This window comes from Podarcis tiliguerta (assembly GCF_965153285.1).
Source record: "Podarcis tiliguerta genome assembly, chromosome: 16".
NCBI classification, from domain to species: Eukaryota; Metazoa; Chordata; class Lepidosauria; order Squamata; family Lacertidae; genus Podarcis; species Podarcis tiliguerta.
The window spans coordinates 39465537-39479160 of NC_139549.1; the positions used below are offsets into that span (position 1 = coordinate 39465537).

General features: G+C 44.3%; 1 protein-coding gene across 1 annotated transcript in view; it reads right to left on the minus strand.

Moving 5' to 3' along the window:
• HIP1R (huntingtin interacting protein 1 related) overlaps nucleotides 1–13624 on the minus strand; it is a 65244-nt gene that overhangs the window by 17495 nt on the left and 34125 nt on the right. The window contains exons 8-17 of the mRNA XM_083418177.1: nucleotides 13113–13253; nucleotides 9398–9455; nucleotides 8824–8899; nucleotides 8391–8531; nucleotides 6989–7047; nucleotides 5883–5955; nucleotides 2523–2706; nucleotides 1644–1732; nucleotides 1138–1254; nucleotides 497–598 (exon numbers count right to left, since the gene is read on the minus strand). Of these exons, the coding sequence (XP_083274303.1) occupies nucleotides 497–598; nucleotides 1138–1254; nucleotides 1644–1732; nucleotides 2523–2706; nucleotides 5883–5955; nucleotides 6989–7047; nucleotides 8391–8531; nucleotides 8824–8899; nucleotides 9398–9455; nucleotides 13113–13253 (1040 nt within the window). The remainder of the gene's footprint in view (nucleotides 1–496; nucleotides 599–1137; nucleotides 1255–1643; nucleotides 1733–2522; nucleotides 2707–5882; nucleotides 5956–6988; nucleotides 7048–8390; nucleotides 8532–8823; nucleotides 8900–9397; nucleotides 9456–13112; nucleotides 13254–13624) is intronic.

Below are 13624 nucleotides of genomic sequence, written 5' to 3' on the forward strand. Positions count from 1 at the left end.
GGATGCTGTTTTAATTTGATTTATTTCAGGATTGAAATCCCGCTTGACTATACCTACATGTGCTCAAGGCAGCATACAAAGTTACAAAAGATACATGCAGTCAAACTTTGAAACAACAAGAAACAAAAGCAACATAACACACACACTATATATATAATTTAATATAGTTGTCAGCTGACTTCAAAGTTTTCTAAATTGAAAGGTGTCTTTAAAAAAAAGTTATACATAAATCTAACTCACAATGCATGGAGTTCTTTTGAACTAAATCATACTCAGAGCAGACCCACTGAAATCATGCCCATTAACACCAATGGGTCTACTCTGAGTATAGCTAACATGGGGTATAACCAATAAGGAGCTGTCCTGTATAAAAAAGGTACCTCTCAGTGGCTGAGACTTCTCAGAAGAGTATCATGTGGGAAGGGGAAACCACTGCAAGATTTTAACCCTCAGCCCCATAAACAACACAGGCCACAAACGACCCCAGCCTGCATACCTGCTTGGAACGGCTGAGTGACTGCTGAAGCTGAGCCAATTCCTCTTTCTTAGATTCCAGTTCTCTCTTCACCTGCTCCATCTGCAACATATGATCTTCTAACTACACAGAGGGAATCAAAGAGAAAGTGCATCCTTGTAAAAATGTGCAAACTTTTCAGATGCCTCTGAGCAAATCAAGGCGGTGTGTGGCTGAGCTCTTAACACCACTGCATTTTGCAGTGCACCTAACTGCGCCCTCCAATATCTCTTTTTTAATGTCAACAAGGGGGGAGCAGCAGGAATCAGGGGCCTGGCACTACAAACTTGGGACTCAAGCTTGCTGAGCCATCCCTCAATTATGTCCTGAGCTGCGCCCAGTCTCCATGGTCACATTCACACCATACCGTTAAAGCACATTTAACACACCCTGCTTCTCCCCAAAGACTCCCCAGACCTGTAGTTTACCCCTCACACGCCTACAATCTCAGCACCCTTAACAAACTACAGTTCCTAGGATTCTTTGGGAGAAAGTCAGGTGCTTTAGATGTTTAGTACCAAACATTATCTCAGCCCACCCCTAGATCAAAACAGCTCCTCAACAGTTTCTGAATAGGGAGCCCCCTGCCCTGTTACAGGGGAAGAGAGATCAAAGCAGCAAACCTTCATTTCTGACTCCCGTTTGACTTGGTCCATCTGGAAGGCCAGCTGCTCCTTGACTAGGGCAACCTCCTCTTGGCTCTGCTGGGTAACTGTCAGCTGCTTGGCCGTGTCTGCATTCTTGGTATTAAAAAACATCAAACATATTTTAAGCATCATTTTGAGATTGCAGGGATAGTCTGTATGGTGCCTGGGTCCCTTCTAATTCCTGGACCCTGGATCCAGCGAGTACCATTGTTAGTACAGCAAAAGAAGTTCCTCTGTGCCTGAGGACAAATGGGTGGTAGTGAGAAAGACAAAAAGCCAGAGTTGTGTGTGCGAGGCGGGCTAGAAGCAGGCAGAAGCCAGAGACTTAGAGCCATGCTTGACCACTGCTGGAACCGAAGGCTGCGACTAAGAGAGAAGCCAGCCCTTGTGGATTGTGAATGCGGAGGTGCCCTCCCATCTCCTCTTGCATGCAAATACCCAATGGAACAGTGTGGGAAGTTGGCAGCCAGCACTGTCATTACCTTTCTCAGGAGCTCTGCGTGTGTGTTGATCAACTCATTGTGCTTCTCCTTCAGCTTGATGTAGCGGGTTTCTGTGGCGCTGGCCTTCTCTGGAAAAAGGAATGAGATTGTCATGAGCTGCATTCTCAGTCCAACTATTGAACCTTGGAAGCCATGGTGGGCAACGAGCTGCCCAGAAGAGCCTGTCCCAAGGAACAAGTGGCCAGTATGACAGCAAATGGGTTGTGCGTCCTGCCTTACAGGTGACTGCCAACAGCCGTTCTAGCTTCCACAGGCTGCAGGACCATGAGGAAGTAATTTGTGCCATCAAAAACTGCTTCCGGCTGGTGGTGTGTTTAGGGTGGGTGTGTCAAAACTCAGGCAAAGCACACATGCTTTTTTATGCGGATAAGCAGTCAGCAATATTTTCCAGTTAAAGGGACACATTTCCTTCTGGGCAGCCTTCCACATGACAGTGGTGGCTGGGGCCACAGACAACAGCAGGCAGAGGAACAAATGTGAATCACTACTTCTTTATAGAAAGCTAGCTTCTGCACACACTTGCACACTCCTCTCTATCCTCCATCCAGAGAAGAAAGAGGCAACATCAGAGCCCAAGGTCCCATTCCATAACCTACTAGAAACACTCAGGGTTTGAAGAAGGGCCAGTGAGGGGCATGGCCTGGGAAGAGACGACGTGTGTGGGCCTTGGGGTAGTTCCAGGGGCCAGGCAGAGAAATTGGAGGGCCATATCTGGACCCCAGGCCTGAGGCTCCCCATCCCTGAGGCAGACAGTGCCAAGTGCACATTCCTTAGCACAATAAATAGGATTTTCTTATTATTGCTGTTTGAAAAGCACAGGTCAACACACATAACCTGCTTTCCAAAGGCACCACCTACTTTCTGCTTCTAGGTAGAGTCCTCGACTCTTGTCTCCCTCCAGCTTTGCCTTCTGCAGCCTCTCCAGCTCATCCCGGAGCTGCTCGTTGTCCACCAGGGCCTTCTGCTTCTGCTTCCGCTGCTCTTCCACCTCCGCCTCCAGGCTGTTAATCTGGGCCTTCAGCTGAGTGATGTATCTCTGAGCCTGAGTAGTGCAGCAAAACACATACAAAGCAATGGCTATAATTATGGCGGCTCGTGTGTTACCTGCAGGATCAGAAGCAGGATGCTCTTGTGCCCTTTGCTTTTGGGCTTCCCACACAGGCATCTTACTGGCCACTGAGGGAAGCAGCAAGTGTCAATGTGGTGCAATGGTCGGCCTGGGACCAAATCCTTACATGGCCATAAAGCTCACTAGATGCCAACTCTCACCAACTCTCTGCCGAATTATGCAAGGCAAGCAATGCTCATTTAGCACTTGACATACAAAATCTCACAAGCGCCTCTTCCCTACTCCCTAGCAGTAAAAATATAAAAAACTATCAGTTTACTTCCTTTTTGTAGCACCCAAAGTAAGACATCTCACTTTTAAAAAATTTATTTAATCATTTTTTCGATAAAATCAACCGCAGACACATACAACAAAAATCATAATAACAATACTACAATTTGACAATTCTGATTTGAATACACTGATATACCTATGACTACACCTTTTTAAACAATATTTTCTCACCTCTCCTCCCCCTACTTCCCACCACTATCCGCCTTATTGCTTAAATATTCGTTCCAGATTTCTTCATATTTATCCATTCTTATTTTGCATCGACATGCAATTCATTCGTATGTAGCTAATATGTCCATATTATCAATCTATGTGCTCCATGAAATCTTTTTGCGGCTCTTCCAATTCATCAAAACAATTTTTTTTGCTTCTAATATAGCACGGTACATCCATTTTTTTTTACCCCTTGAAATCTCCCACATTTCCAGAATATAATTTAGAATTAAATTCGGTTCCCCTAAATAACAATTTCTTTTTATTACTCTTGCTATAAATATCCTCACCTCGCACCAAAATGATATTATCATCGGGCAGTTAATCAACATATATACTACCGTATTTTTCGCCCTATAGGATGCACTTTTTCCCCTCCAAAAATGAAGGGGAAATGTGTGTGCGTCCTATGGGGCGAATGCAGGCTTTTGCTGAAGCCTGGAGAGCGAGAGGGGTCGGTGCGCACCGACCCCTCTTGCTCTCCAGGCTTCAGGAGAGCCCCACCGCCAGCCCCACAAGCTCGGGGGACAGCGGGGAGGCGGATCGCCGCCATCCTGCTGTCCCCCGACTTGGTTAGAAGGCTGGCAGGGGGGAGAAGCCTGCTCCTCCCCGTCGCCAGTCCCGCAAACCCGGGGGACAGCGGGGAGGTGCAGCGCGCCATCCCGCTGTCTCCTGACCTGGTTTGGAGGCTGGCGGAGGGCTTCCCCCTCCCCTAGCCCCGCAAGCTCCCAGAGCGATGCCGAAGCTGCACGCAGCTTCGGCATCGCTCTGGGTCCCGTTCTGGAGGCTGGGGGAGGGGGAAGCTCGCGTCGGGGGGGATTTTCCCCCTTTATTCCCCCCCCCAAATCTAGGTGCGTCCTATGGGCCAGTGCGTCCTATAGGGCAAAAAATACGGTAAGTTTGCCTTTTTACTCCCACAGCTCCAGCAGTTGTCTGCACTTGTTATTTTCTTCTGGTATAGTTTTCTTGGAGTCCAGTGGACTCTGAATATTATCTTCCGTTGAATAAGTCTTAGTCTTAGATCCATAGAGGCTATTTCTGTTGATTTTATACTTGACTCCCATATATCATTTGTTATCTGTACCCCTAACTCTTCACTCCATTTTTGTCTATCATATTCTAAATCATATTTCTTCCTATTGAGTAGGGTTTTATATAGTGCAAGTATAGAGTTTTTCGTTTTTGTTGCAAAAGTTAAACCTTGTAGCGGCATAGGTGTTTCCGATGCTGCTATAGTGTCAGGGCCAAACTGCCTTTACAACATATGTTCAATTGGATGTATTGCCATTGTGTTTTACTGGTTAATCCATACTTTACTTCCAAAGTCTTCTATTCCACAAATTTGTAATTTTCATCAATTAATTGAGTCAATGTCAAAATACCTTTTTTCATCCAATTTTGCCAAATTATTACTTGATTTCCTATTTTTAATTTTGCGTTGGCCCATATTGTTAATTTCTTATGCTGATAGCGGTCATCCTTATTATTTTTATTTATATTCATTCAAATTTTTATAGGTGCTTTAATAGTCTCCAGCATAATAGGATATTTCCTAAAATTGGAGCCAAGTTTAGTCCACCCTACAAGAGGTTCAAAGAAACTATATTCGAGAGTAGCCCAATTGGGATTCCTGCTAGCTCTCCAATAATTAGTCTTACTCAGCAAGTAAGCCTGGTGATACAATTCCAGATTTGGGAGCCCAAAGCCGCCTGCCTTAGTTGGAAGTTGCATTTTATGTAGTGATATTTTTGGTGGCTTTGTACCCCACAGGCATGATCTAAATAGTTGATTTATTTTTGGGAAGTATAATTTGGGAATATACATTAGTAATCCTTTAAGAATGTATAAAAGCTCTTGAACAACATTCATTTTGAGGACATTAACCTTTCCCCAAAGGGAGAGGTTTAGAGGTCCCCACCTTTCAATATCTTTCAATATCGGTCTTTCTGCCTGTTCCCAATATATTTGTCTTAGTAGGCTGAACTCAATTTTTTGAGCTAGTATATTATTCATTTCTAATGTTTGTTGTTGTATTCTTTCATATGTAACCTTAGATGGGTTATTTGCCATATTGCCCCATAGTGTTTTAAAAGAAATTTTTAGATTATTTTCTTTAAATATTTGCAGCTTGGCCTTGTTGGCAGAGAAGGATATTATCTTCCCTCTGATGTAAGTTTTATATCCTTCCCATTCCATCAGTCTTGACATTGAAGATTTGGAGTTATTTTTAAAATATATTTGCGTTTCTTGGGTTATATATTAAATGAAGTTTTTTTCATTTAATAATGATATATTAAGATACCATCTCCTCATATCTTCCTGGCTTTTAGATAAATTATATTCCAGTATTACTGCTGAGTGATCAGCTATAATGGGAATATCAATGTCATATCAGCTAGTAAAGGGATGTAATGATGCTGATGGTAGAAAGACATCAATTCTATGCTGGGTATTATGAATTCCTGCAAAATATGTATATGCGTTTTCCTTAGGATTATGCAATCTCCATGAATCCACTTAATTCCAATGTATCATAGTTATTAACTGGAGTAAGACATCTCACTTTGCCTACACACACAAGCACACAGAGTGCCCCCTGTTACCTCAAGCTTAATCCTCTCCAGCTCTGCTCGAAGAAGATCCACTTCTTTCTTCAGGTTTTCAATTTGGAGATCCCTGAGGGTTAAAAGGTTTTGAAAACACAGGAATGCTCTGAGTTGATGTTGTATAGTGATGAAGAGCTATGAGCTCAAGGCCTCCAGGGCAAATCTCTGCTCTGCTGCAAAGGCTTCAGGGCCACATCAGAGCCTCTCCTTTTCTTTGTCTCAGCCTCAAACTACCCACCTCCTGCCAGCAATACTGGGATAGTGGAGTCTGTAACCAAGAAGTTGCAGTATGGAGTACCCCCATAGTAGGTTCAAGGTGTGTCCTCTTCTAGGGCAGGGAGGACAAACATTTTATACCAAGTGAGCCGCAATAGTACTTTGACATGGAACATGTGGGCCACTCATTGCCTTGTCACAAGGGGGGTGAGTGGGTGGGTAAGGCCAAAATCTGATGCCCCCCAAGCCAGCTAAGTGAGGCGCTGGGCTTTGGGGTCCCTCGCACCTCCTTCCCAAAGCTGGGAAAGTGCCAAATAGGCTTTGCGGAGGAGGAGGAAGGAGTCCCGGACCCTGTCAGAACCCTCATGCCTCCTCCCTAAAGCCCAGAGCCTCAGGAGGGCTGGGGGGTGGGGGCATCCACTGTTGCCAAGGGCTGCCAAAAAATGGCCTTGAGGGCCAGCTGCACATTGGACCACCCTGTTCTGGGGTACTCCAACAGTCATCCTGTATTTTGCACCCACTGACCAGGTTCAGCTCCCACTGGGCTGTTCTGCCCCACATGCTGCCTAAAATTCCACAAATGTCTGCAAACCTTGGGTGCGAACCACCAAGGAAATCTCTTCCTTGGGTAATGGGTTTTACTCTTTTGGCTACATAAACAACAGCGCTGAGAGATATGATAATACTGATCTACTTTACAGGACTGTTATTGCAAATACAACTTTTTCTGTTAAAATAGTCCGAATGGTGCATAAATGCTAAACCTTATTATTAAGATGCCAGCTTAAAAACACACACACATAGACACACACACACACACAGAGAGAGAGAGAGAGAGAGAGAGAGAGAGAGAGAGAGAGAGAGATTTTGCTGATAAACACCCTTACCTATCATCTCTTATTCCATTGGGTGGTCCAAAGGTCTGTTCAAATATATCAGACACATTCTGCGGAAACAAATATTAAAAAGACTGACAATGAAGGGGAAGCTTCATGTTTATGGCTATGTGGTATAAAGGCTTTGTATTCCTAGGGAGATACAGTATTACATCATTTTATTTATCATGTATCTACAACTAAATAAATTGCACTATTGCACACGGAACTGTTTCTGCAGCACGCCTGAGATCCATTATGCTTCTGAAAGATCCTCTGTGTGGAAGCACTGAGATGCCACAATGGTAAAAGAATAAGCCATGGAAATGTCAGCATGACCCTTGAAACAAGTGCCTTCCAACCCCTGCCCCCTGGCCACTCTTGCCTTCCCTGAGAAAGTGGGGCTGCACCACACACTGACACTATTTTACCATACGGGGTGGACAAAGGTGTCTTTATTTTTCTTCAAATGCTGTGTTGCAGAAGTTGGAGCTGTCATGCTGGATTCCAGCTCCACAGCTCTTACTGGGAAGCCCACACGACCATGCATTGCCTCCCACGAGAAGATGCCAAGCCAAGCTGGAACACCCCTGGCACAGCCCTCTGGGTTCTGCAGGGTTCCCAGACCTGCACCTCCTAGACTGGCCCTGGCAGCACTTCCAGTTTGGACTGCGAACGTCATCACATAGTGAGCAAATACCAGCAGCCAGGAAACAACGAACGAAAGCAAAGCTTCATTTGGAAAACGTTGCAATCGCTGCCAAGAATTTTGTGTGTCCAATTTTTACAGCTTTGTAAATGCATGACCCAAGCACAATGGCCAAGTTTGTTTCCTGGCTTTATTCCAAGCGCAGTCAACACACATCTCTTTCTTTTCTTCTTTTTAAGCTTAGCCATCCTTTCAACTTTGTAAGGCATTTACAAGTCGGCTAAGAATAGCATCTTAAAACCATTTTAAAACGAAACGAAACGAAGAGCCACTTTTTATAGGGAAGGGATGCAGCTTGGTGGGAGGTTGGGCATCTTTTCCCCTATACCCACTGCACTTCATCAAATTCCTACTCTTTTTCAGATAATTTTTTTTCCTTAAAGCAAAATGATGTGGTCCCACCCAGCAAATGCACTAAAGGGGGAGGGGAGAGAATGGTCTTTTCCCGTTCCTACTGCCACATTCCCTCATAAGCCCCTTCTAGTGGGGGCAGGGGCAGTCTTTGGTAATCTTTCATAATATGTCTCCCTGTGCAAGGCCAGAATTGCAACCCCCACCCATGGATCTTCTAGGTGTTGTGCTCCCTTAGCTCAACACCTCGTGTGGGGAACAATCTGCACAGCCCTAAATCCAGTGCTGGTGGGGGTGCACCTAAAAGTGGTGGGTGGAGCTCACCACTCCAGAGACCCCCTTAGCATTTCTCACCTGTTGCTCCACAGTTGGGGCTGTACTGATCTCAATCAGGTTCTCTGGCTCTTCGTCCTCAGGGGCTTCTTCTTCTGGGATCACCACAACAGGCTTCACGTGCTCGGCCAGGGCTGATGCCCGCAGAAAGTTAGGTGGGTTCTAATGGAGGAGGAAGAAAAGGAGTCAGGCACATTTACAGTGCAGGTGAAGCTAGATGGCACCCTCATAAATGCAGCCTCACAAATACACACCCAGAGACTGGATCGGGCAGACAGGTGCTTTCTCCCTCTCCACCCCCCTCTCACACACAGTGAATTTCCTAGGGTAAACTAGGGTAAATTTCAGGAAATGCTTTACAAACAGTAGGAGTTGGGGGCATTGGTAGTGGGTGACCTAGCCCCAGATTGTCAGGGTTGGGGAGCAGCAGGAGAAGGCAGAAGATAGACTGTACCTCAGGCAGCCGTGGGATCTGGATGAGCCGCTTGAAATACAGCATGTCCGATGCTCTTTTGAAAAAGCTTTTGAGGCTACAGAGAGGAGAGGGGAAACAGAATTGTCAATACTGAAACCAACAGCAAGGTGGTCTGACTCTTAAGAACGCAAGAGGAATCCTGGTGGATGAGGCAAGGGACCATCTACTCCAGCTTTGTGGTTTCCACGATGGCCAACCAGAAGCCCACTAGTAGGGGTGGTGTTTTCTAAAAATCTCAATGGTGAGCTTAAGCACAAAGATTTCCATTCCATCCTATGTGATGTAGTTCAGCCCAGGCACAGATGGAAACGCAGGCCACAAGTCATTACCTGGTTTTCACCAGAGAAGGGTGTATATACGCTTCTTTTAAACTCACTTTTCTCTCCTATCTCTAAAATAATGTTTTACAGTGCAGTCCCATGCCTATTTATTTGTTTTTTAATGACTGCTTTTAAAATATGCTTTTAGCTGTAAGCTGCCTCGAGCCCTGTCAGGGGAAAAGGCGGATTAAAGCTGAATACAAAAATAAATATAATTCTAATTATTATATTACCTACGGAACTGCTCATGGAAACGGTCACGATGCCCTTGCAGCGTATCAGCCGGGAGACCTGAGGAAGGCAAAAGAAAGAAACGTGCTGTCCAAGACTTTAATGGACCATTTGCCAAGAAAGCAAACACAGGGGTTTGAGCCAGAGAAAAGCACACCTGGCACCCGAGCAAGGCTTTCTTTCACAATCTGCTAGGAATATAGGTAGTGACCTTATGCCGAGTCAGGGCATTGGTCTATCTAGCTCAGTACTTCCTACACTGACTGGCAGCAGCTCTCCAGGGTTTCGGGCAATGAATGTTCCCAGTTCTACGTGGATGTGCTGGAGATTGAACCTGAAGCCCTCTGCATGCAAGGCAAATGCTCTGCCACTGAGCTGCAGGTTTTGAAAGTTTGGGAGAAGAGGAAGAGAAGCACTTTTGGAAAAGTCATGGTTCCGAAAGCAGAGGTCCTGGCAGCTATTTCAAAGGAAAACTCCATTTAGCTCACTGATGGTTTTAGACCCTAACTGGAGATACCAGGGATTGAATCTGGGATCTGTTGCATGCAAAGCAAGCAATACCACTAAGCTTTGGTCCTTCTGTTTTCATCTTTAAACACATAACAGTGAGTTGGATTCTATTATTCCCAGAAAGGAATGTGGCTTCTGGCTGCGAATCTTTTATTGCCTTTACTCTTTTCTGTTTTCTAAAATGCTTTGAGAGTATTTTTAAACAATCAAGCAATGTATAAATTTTATGAAATAAATAATATGGCTGATTTAATGCCTGGCTGTTGGAACTCTTAAGGAAGCACATCGTTCACAATCAAAATAAGCAGGTCTTTCCAGGCTTCAGCTTCTCCCTTGCACGCCCTCTCTCTCTATGGCTTCAGCAAAATTAATGCAAATCTGGCCAACTGTACACAAATATGCTTAATAATCCTCCGGCTTTCCTTAGCATAAGTCTTGTGCAAAACTTATGACATATTTAAAGGTTAGTCCTGTCCTTCTGGGAACTGAATCCTGGTTTCAGAAAAGCCAACGGCAGGATATACTTAAGCTCCCTAACGGAAGGTGGAATGAAAACCTGTGAATGCTGGTTTCCCCCCTTGGGAATCCCTTTTTAAAATTAAAAAGAAGAAAGATAGAAAGGCCACTGTAAAGAAGGAAGCTAGTGTAGAGAGATCTAGAAGGGGGAAAGCAGATAAATATCAGCAGGGATTTCTCTCACATACATCAGCAAGACAGATATTATTATTACCCACCTTTCAAGTAAATTCTTTCTCATTGTGGAATACAAATAACAGGCTCTACATAGCCTTAAAGGGCAGTCTGTATCTTAACCGCCATTTTGTTGGACTCCAGTTCCCACCAGTTCAACCAGTGGAGTCAGAGATGATGGGAGCTGGAATTTAGCAACATCTGGAGGGCACGAGGTTGGGAAAGTCTGGACTGTATGGTTTATTGATTTCGAGTGTTATTTATGGCTTTGCTTTTTTTAAAGAATACTATCCATAAACTCCATTCAGAGCCCATTTGTTTGGCAGAAGACCCTAAAAGGATAAGAGGTAACCAAAGGCTAAAAACCTTGAGCTGCTAGTATGGCACAGCTGCTATGCTGTGAACTGTGAAATCTTGAGTTCAAATCTCACCATAGCTGTCCCACCCAAAAAACCTATTTCCCACATAGCCTTAGGCAAATCATTCACTCTCTCATCCTCATACTTTGCGGAGGACATAGCAAAGCTGTTCTCCAGCCAAGCATATGTTGCAGAATAAAGTGCAGAATATTAGAGGAAAACACTGCAAAAATGAGTGTATTAGGTAAAATTGTATTAAAATGTGTATATCTGGAGAAGTGCACACTAAAATGATAAATTTTCATTAAATTCATTTTTAAATAATCCAAGCAAACTGATCTGGGAAGGGAGGAAACAGAGCTTAAGCCTGTAAAAATGAGGAACTGACTGACTGGTCCATCCTCAGAAGACAGACCTACACTTAAAATTAAAGACCATGATGCTCAGAGGAGATAGATGTTCAGCTCAGGGACTAGTTTTCAATAGTGAGCTGACAGCTGACCCTTCCACACACCTGATTCTCCCACCCCAGCACCCCAGCTATTTTAATTTTACCAGCCTAGTTTAGAACAGAAGGGAAGCCTTTTTGTTGTTATTCTTGCTATTGTTGAAAACCAACCAGAAAAACCCAGAAAACATGGATAGAGGGAGGGAAAGCAGAGGAATAACATCCAGGTGCTTAAAGGAAGATTTAAATAAAGAGATCAGTTTTCCTTCAAGCATTTGGAGTCTGCTTCTTCTGATTTTTCCATTGCTTTGGGGAAGGGCCAGAGCTCAGCAGTTAGTGGTACAACATCCGCTTTGCATCCTCGGTTCAGTACTCAGCACCTTGAGGCAGAGCTGGGAAAGGCTCAGTGCCTTAAATCCTGGAGAGCCACTGCTGGTCAGTATTGACAATACTGAACTGGATGGGCCCATGGTCTGACTCACTCCCTATGTAAACTACTGGGAGCAGCAGCAGTTGGTAAGGCTTACCAGATAGCATCACTGCAGGGGAAAGGTCAGCACGGTGCAAATGCACTGTTGAAGCCAATCCAGTGCTCCCAACAGTGTGTTTGCACCATGTCAACCTTTTCCTCTCAGTGAGCCGCAGTGACAGGAGGTGAGATAAGCCATGCGGACCAGGGAGTCAGAAACCCTATGGTCTTTTAAACTGTGGGGTGTGTGTGTGTGTTATTGTTTCTGTTTGTTATTACGGTATCTATTTTTGTGGTTTTATATTGTAAACTGCCATGTGATTTTCAGGTGGAGGGCAGTATAGAACTTTAATAAATGATGATGGTGAGTACTTATCTACTGCAATCCATCTGGTGATTTTCCAGTGGACCCCAAGCAGCTTTCTGCCCAACCCCTGCTGTGGGGAAGGGCCACAGCTCAGTGACTCATCTTTTTATTGAGAAACCTTCGCGGGACATCTGAAGTCCTCCAAAACTTCCCTGATCAGAGTGCAAAAACAACTTGAACTTGTGAGCCCAAGAAGCTGCCTTATACCAGCTCAGACTCTTTGTTCATCCAGAATCGTCCACTATGACTGGAAAAAAATCAACCAAGAGAACTAAAATATTTTATTATACCATATGCTTTCATGAATTAGAGTCCATCTCATCAAATGCATGAAGTGTAATCCTTGGTTGCATTCACACATGCACACAGACAGTGATAAGGGATGAGGAGGGTCGTAAGGAGGTAAGGTCAGAGAAAAATTAAATACAAAAAGTACAGAGAGTGAGAATTCAAAGAGAGATAGAATGCAGTGACAAGTGATGAAACAATCGAACTGACAACGGGGAGTAAATTAACATCTGGAATGGGAAACGAAACCACTGTCTCTACTCAGCCACAAATGAATAAGAGTTTAACTTCTTTACAAATTGTGGTTTAGAAGTTTCCTTGTTCAAGTATGGCCACCTTAAGAGCAGTGGCAACATCTTCTGGTAGACTGACACCTTCTCTAACTGGCTGATGAATTTCTGGTCAGCCTCTTTCCCATCACCTGAGATTCTTTCTTTAACTGGGAGACACCAGAGACAGAACCAGAGAGAACAAACCTACATGCAGTTCATCTGCCCTAACAACTGAGCCATGGACCGTTCCCCAAATGTCCCAGAACTGCACCTGAACCATGGTATGCTTCCACACCCCCACAAGAGCGACTTACAGGAATGGAGCTTGAACATCAGCTTCACAGTGTAATGGTAGAGGTGGCTGCAGTCTTGGATCACTTGAATGAGGGGAGCCAGGCGGCACTGAACTGCTGACATCTGGGAGACAGCCATGGAGGTGTTGAGCTGTCTGAAAACTGAACAAAGGAAAGGAAATTTCAAATACTGATTTGAGGCCTGTTTTTATTGCATTTTATTGCCTTGAGTATCCTCTATGGATGGAAAGCTAAGACTGAGATGGTGCCTTTAATAATAACAAATACAGCTGCTGCTGCTGCTACTGCTGCTGGATTACTGGAAGGTCTCTAGATACCCCAGTATCTGTGTGCATGTTCATAGAATCATAGAATTGTATGTGTGCATGCTTATTTATATGTAGGTTTATAAATTAAAATAGAGATTTAAAATACTATTTAGATGAACATTTTGGTTTCGACCTTCCTCAGCTGAAACATTTAATTAAACAGCATTCTCTCTCTCTCTGTTTGATCATTTGTTTTTCATATAT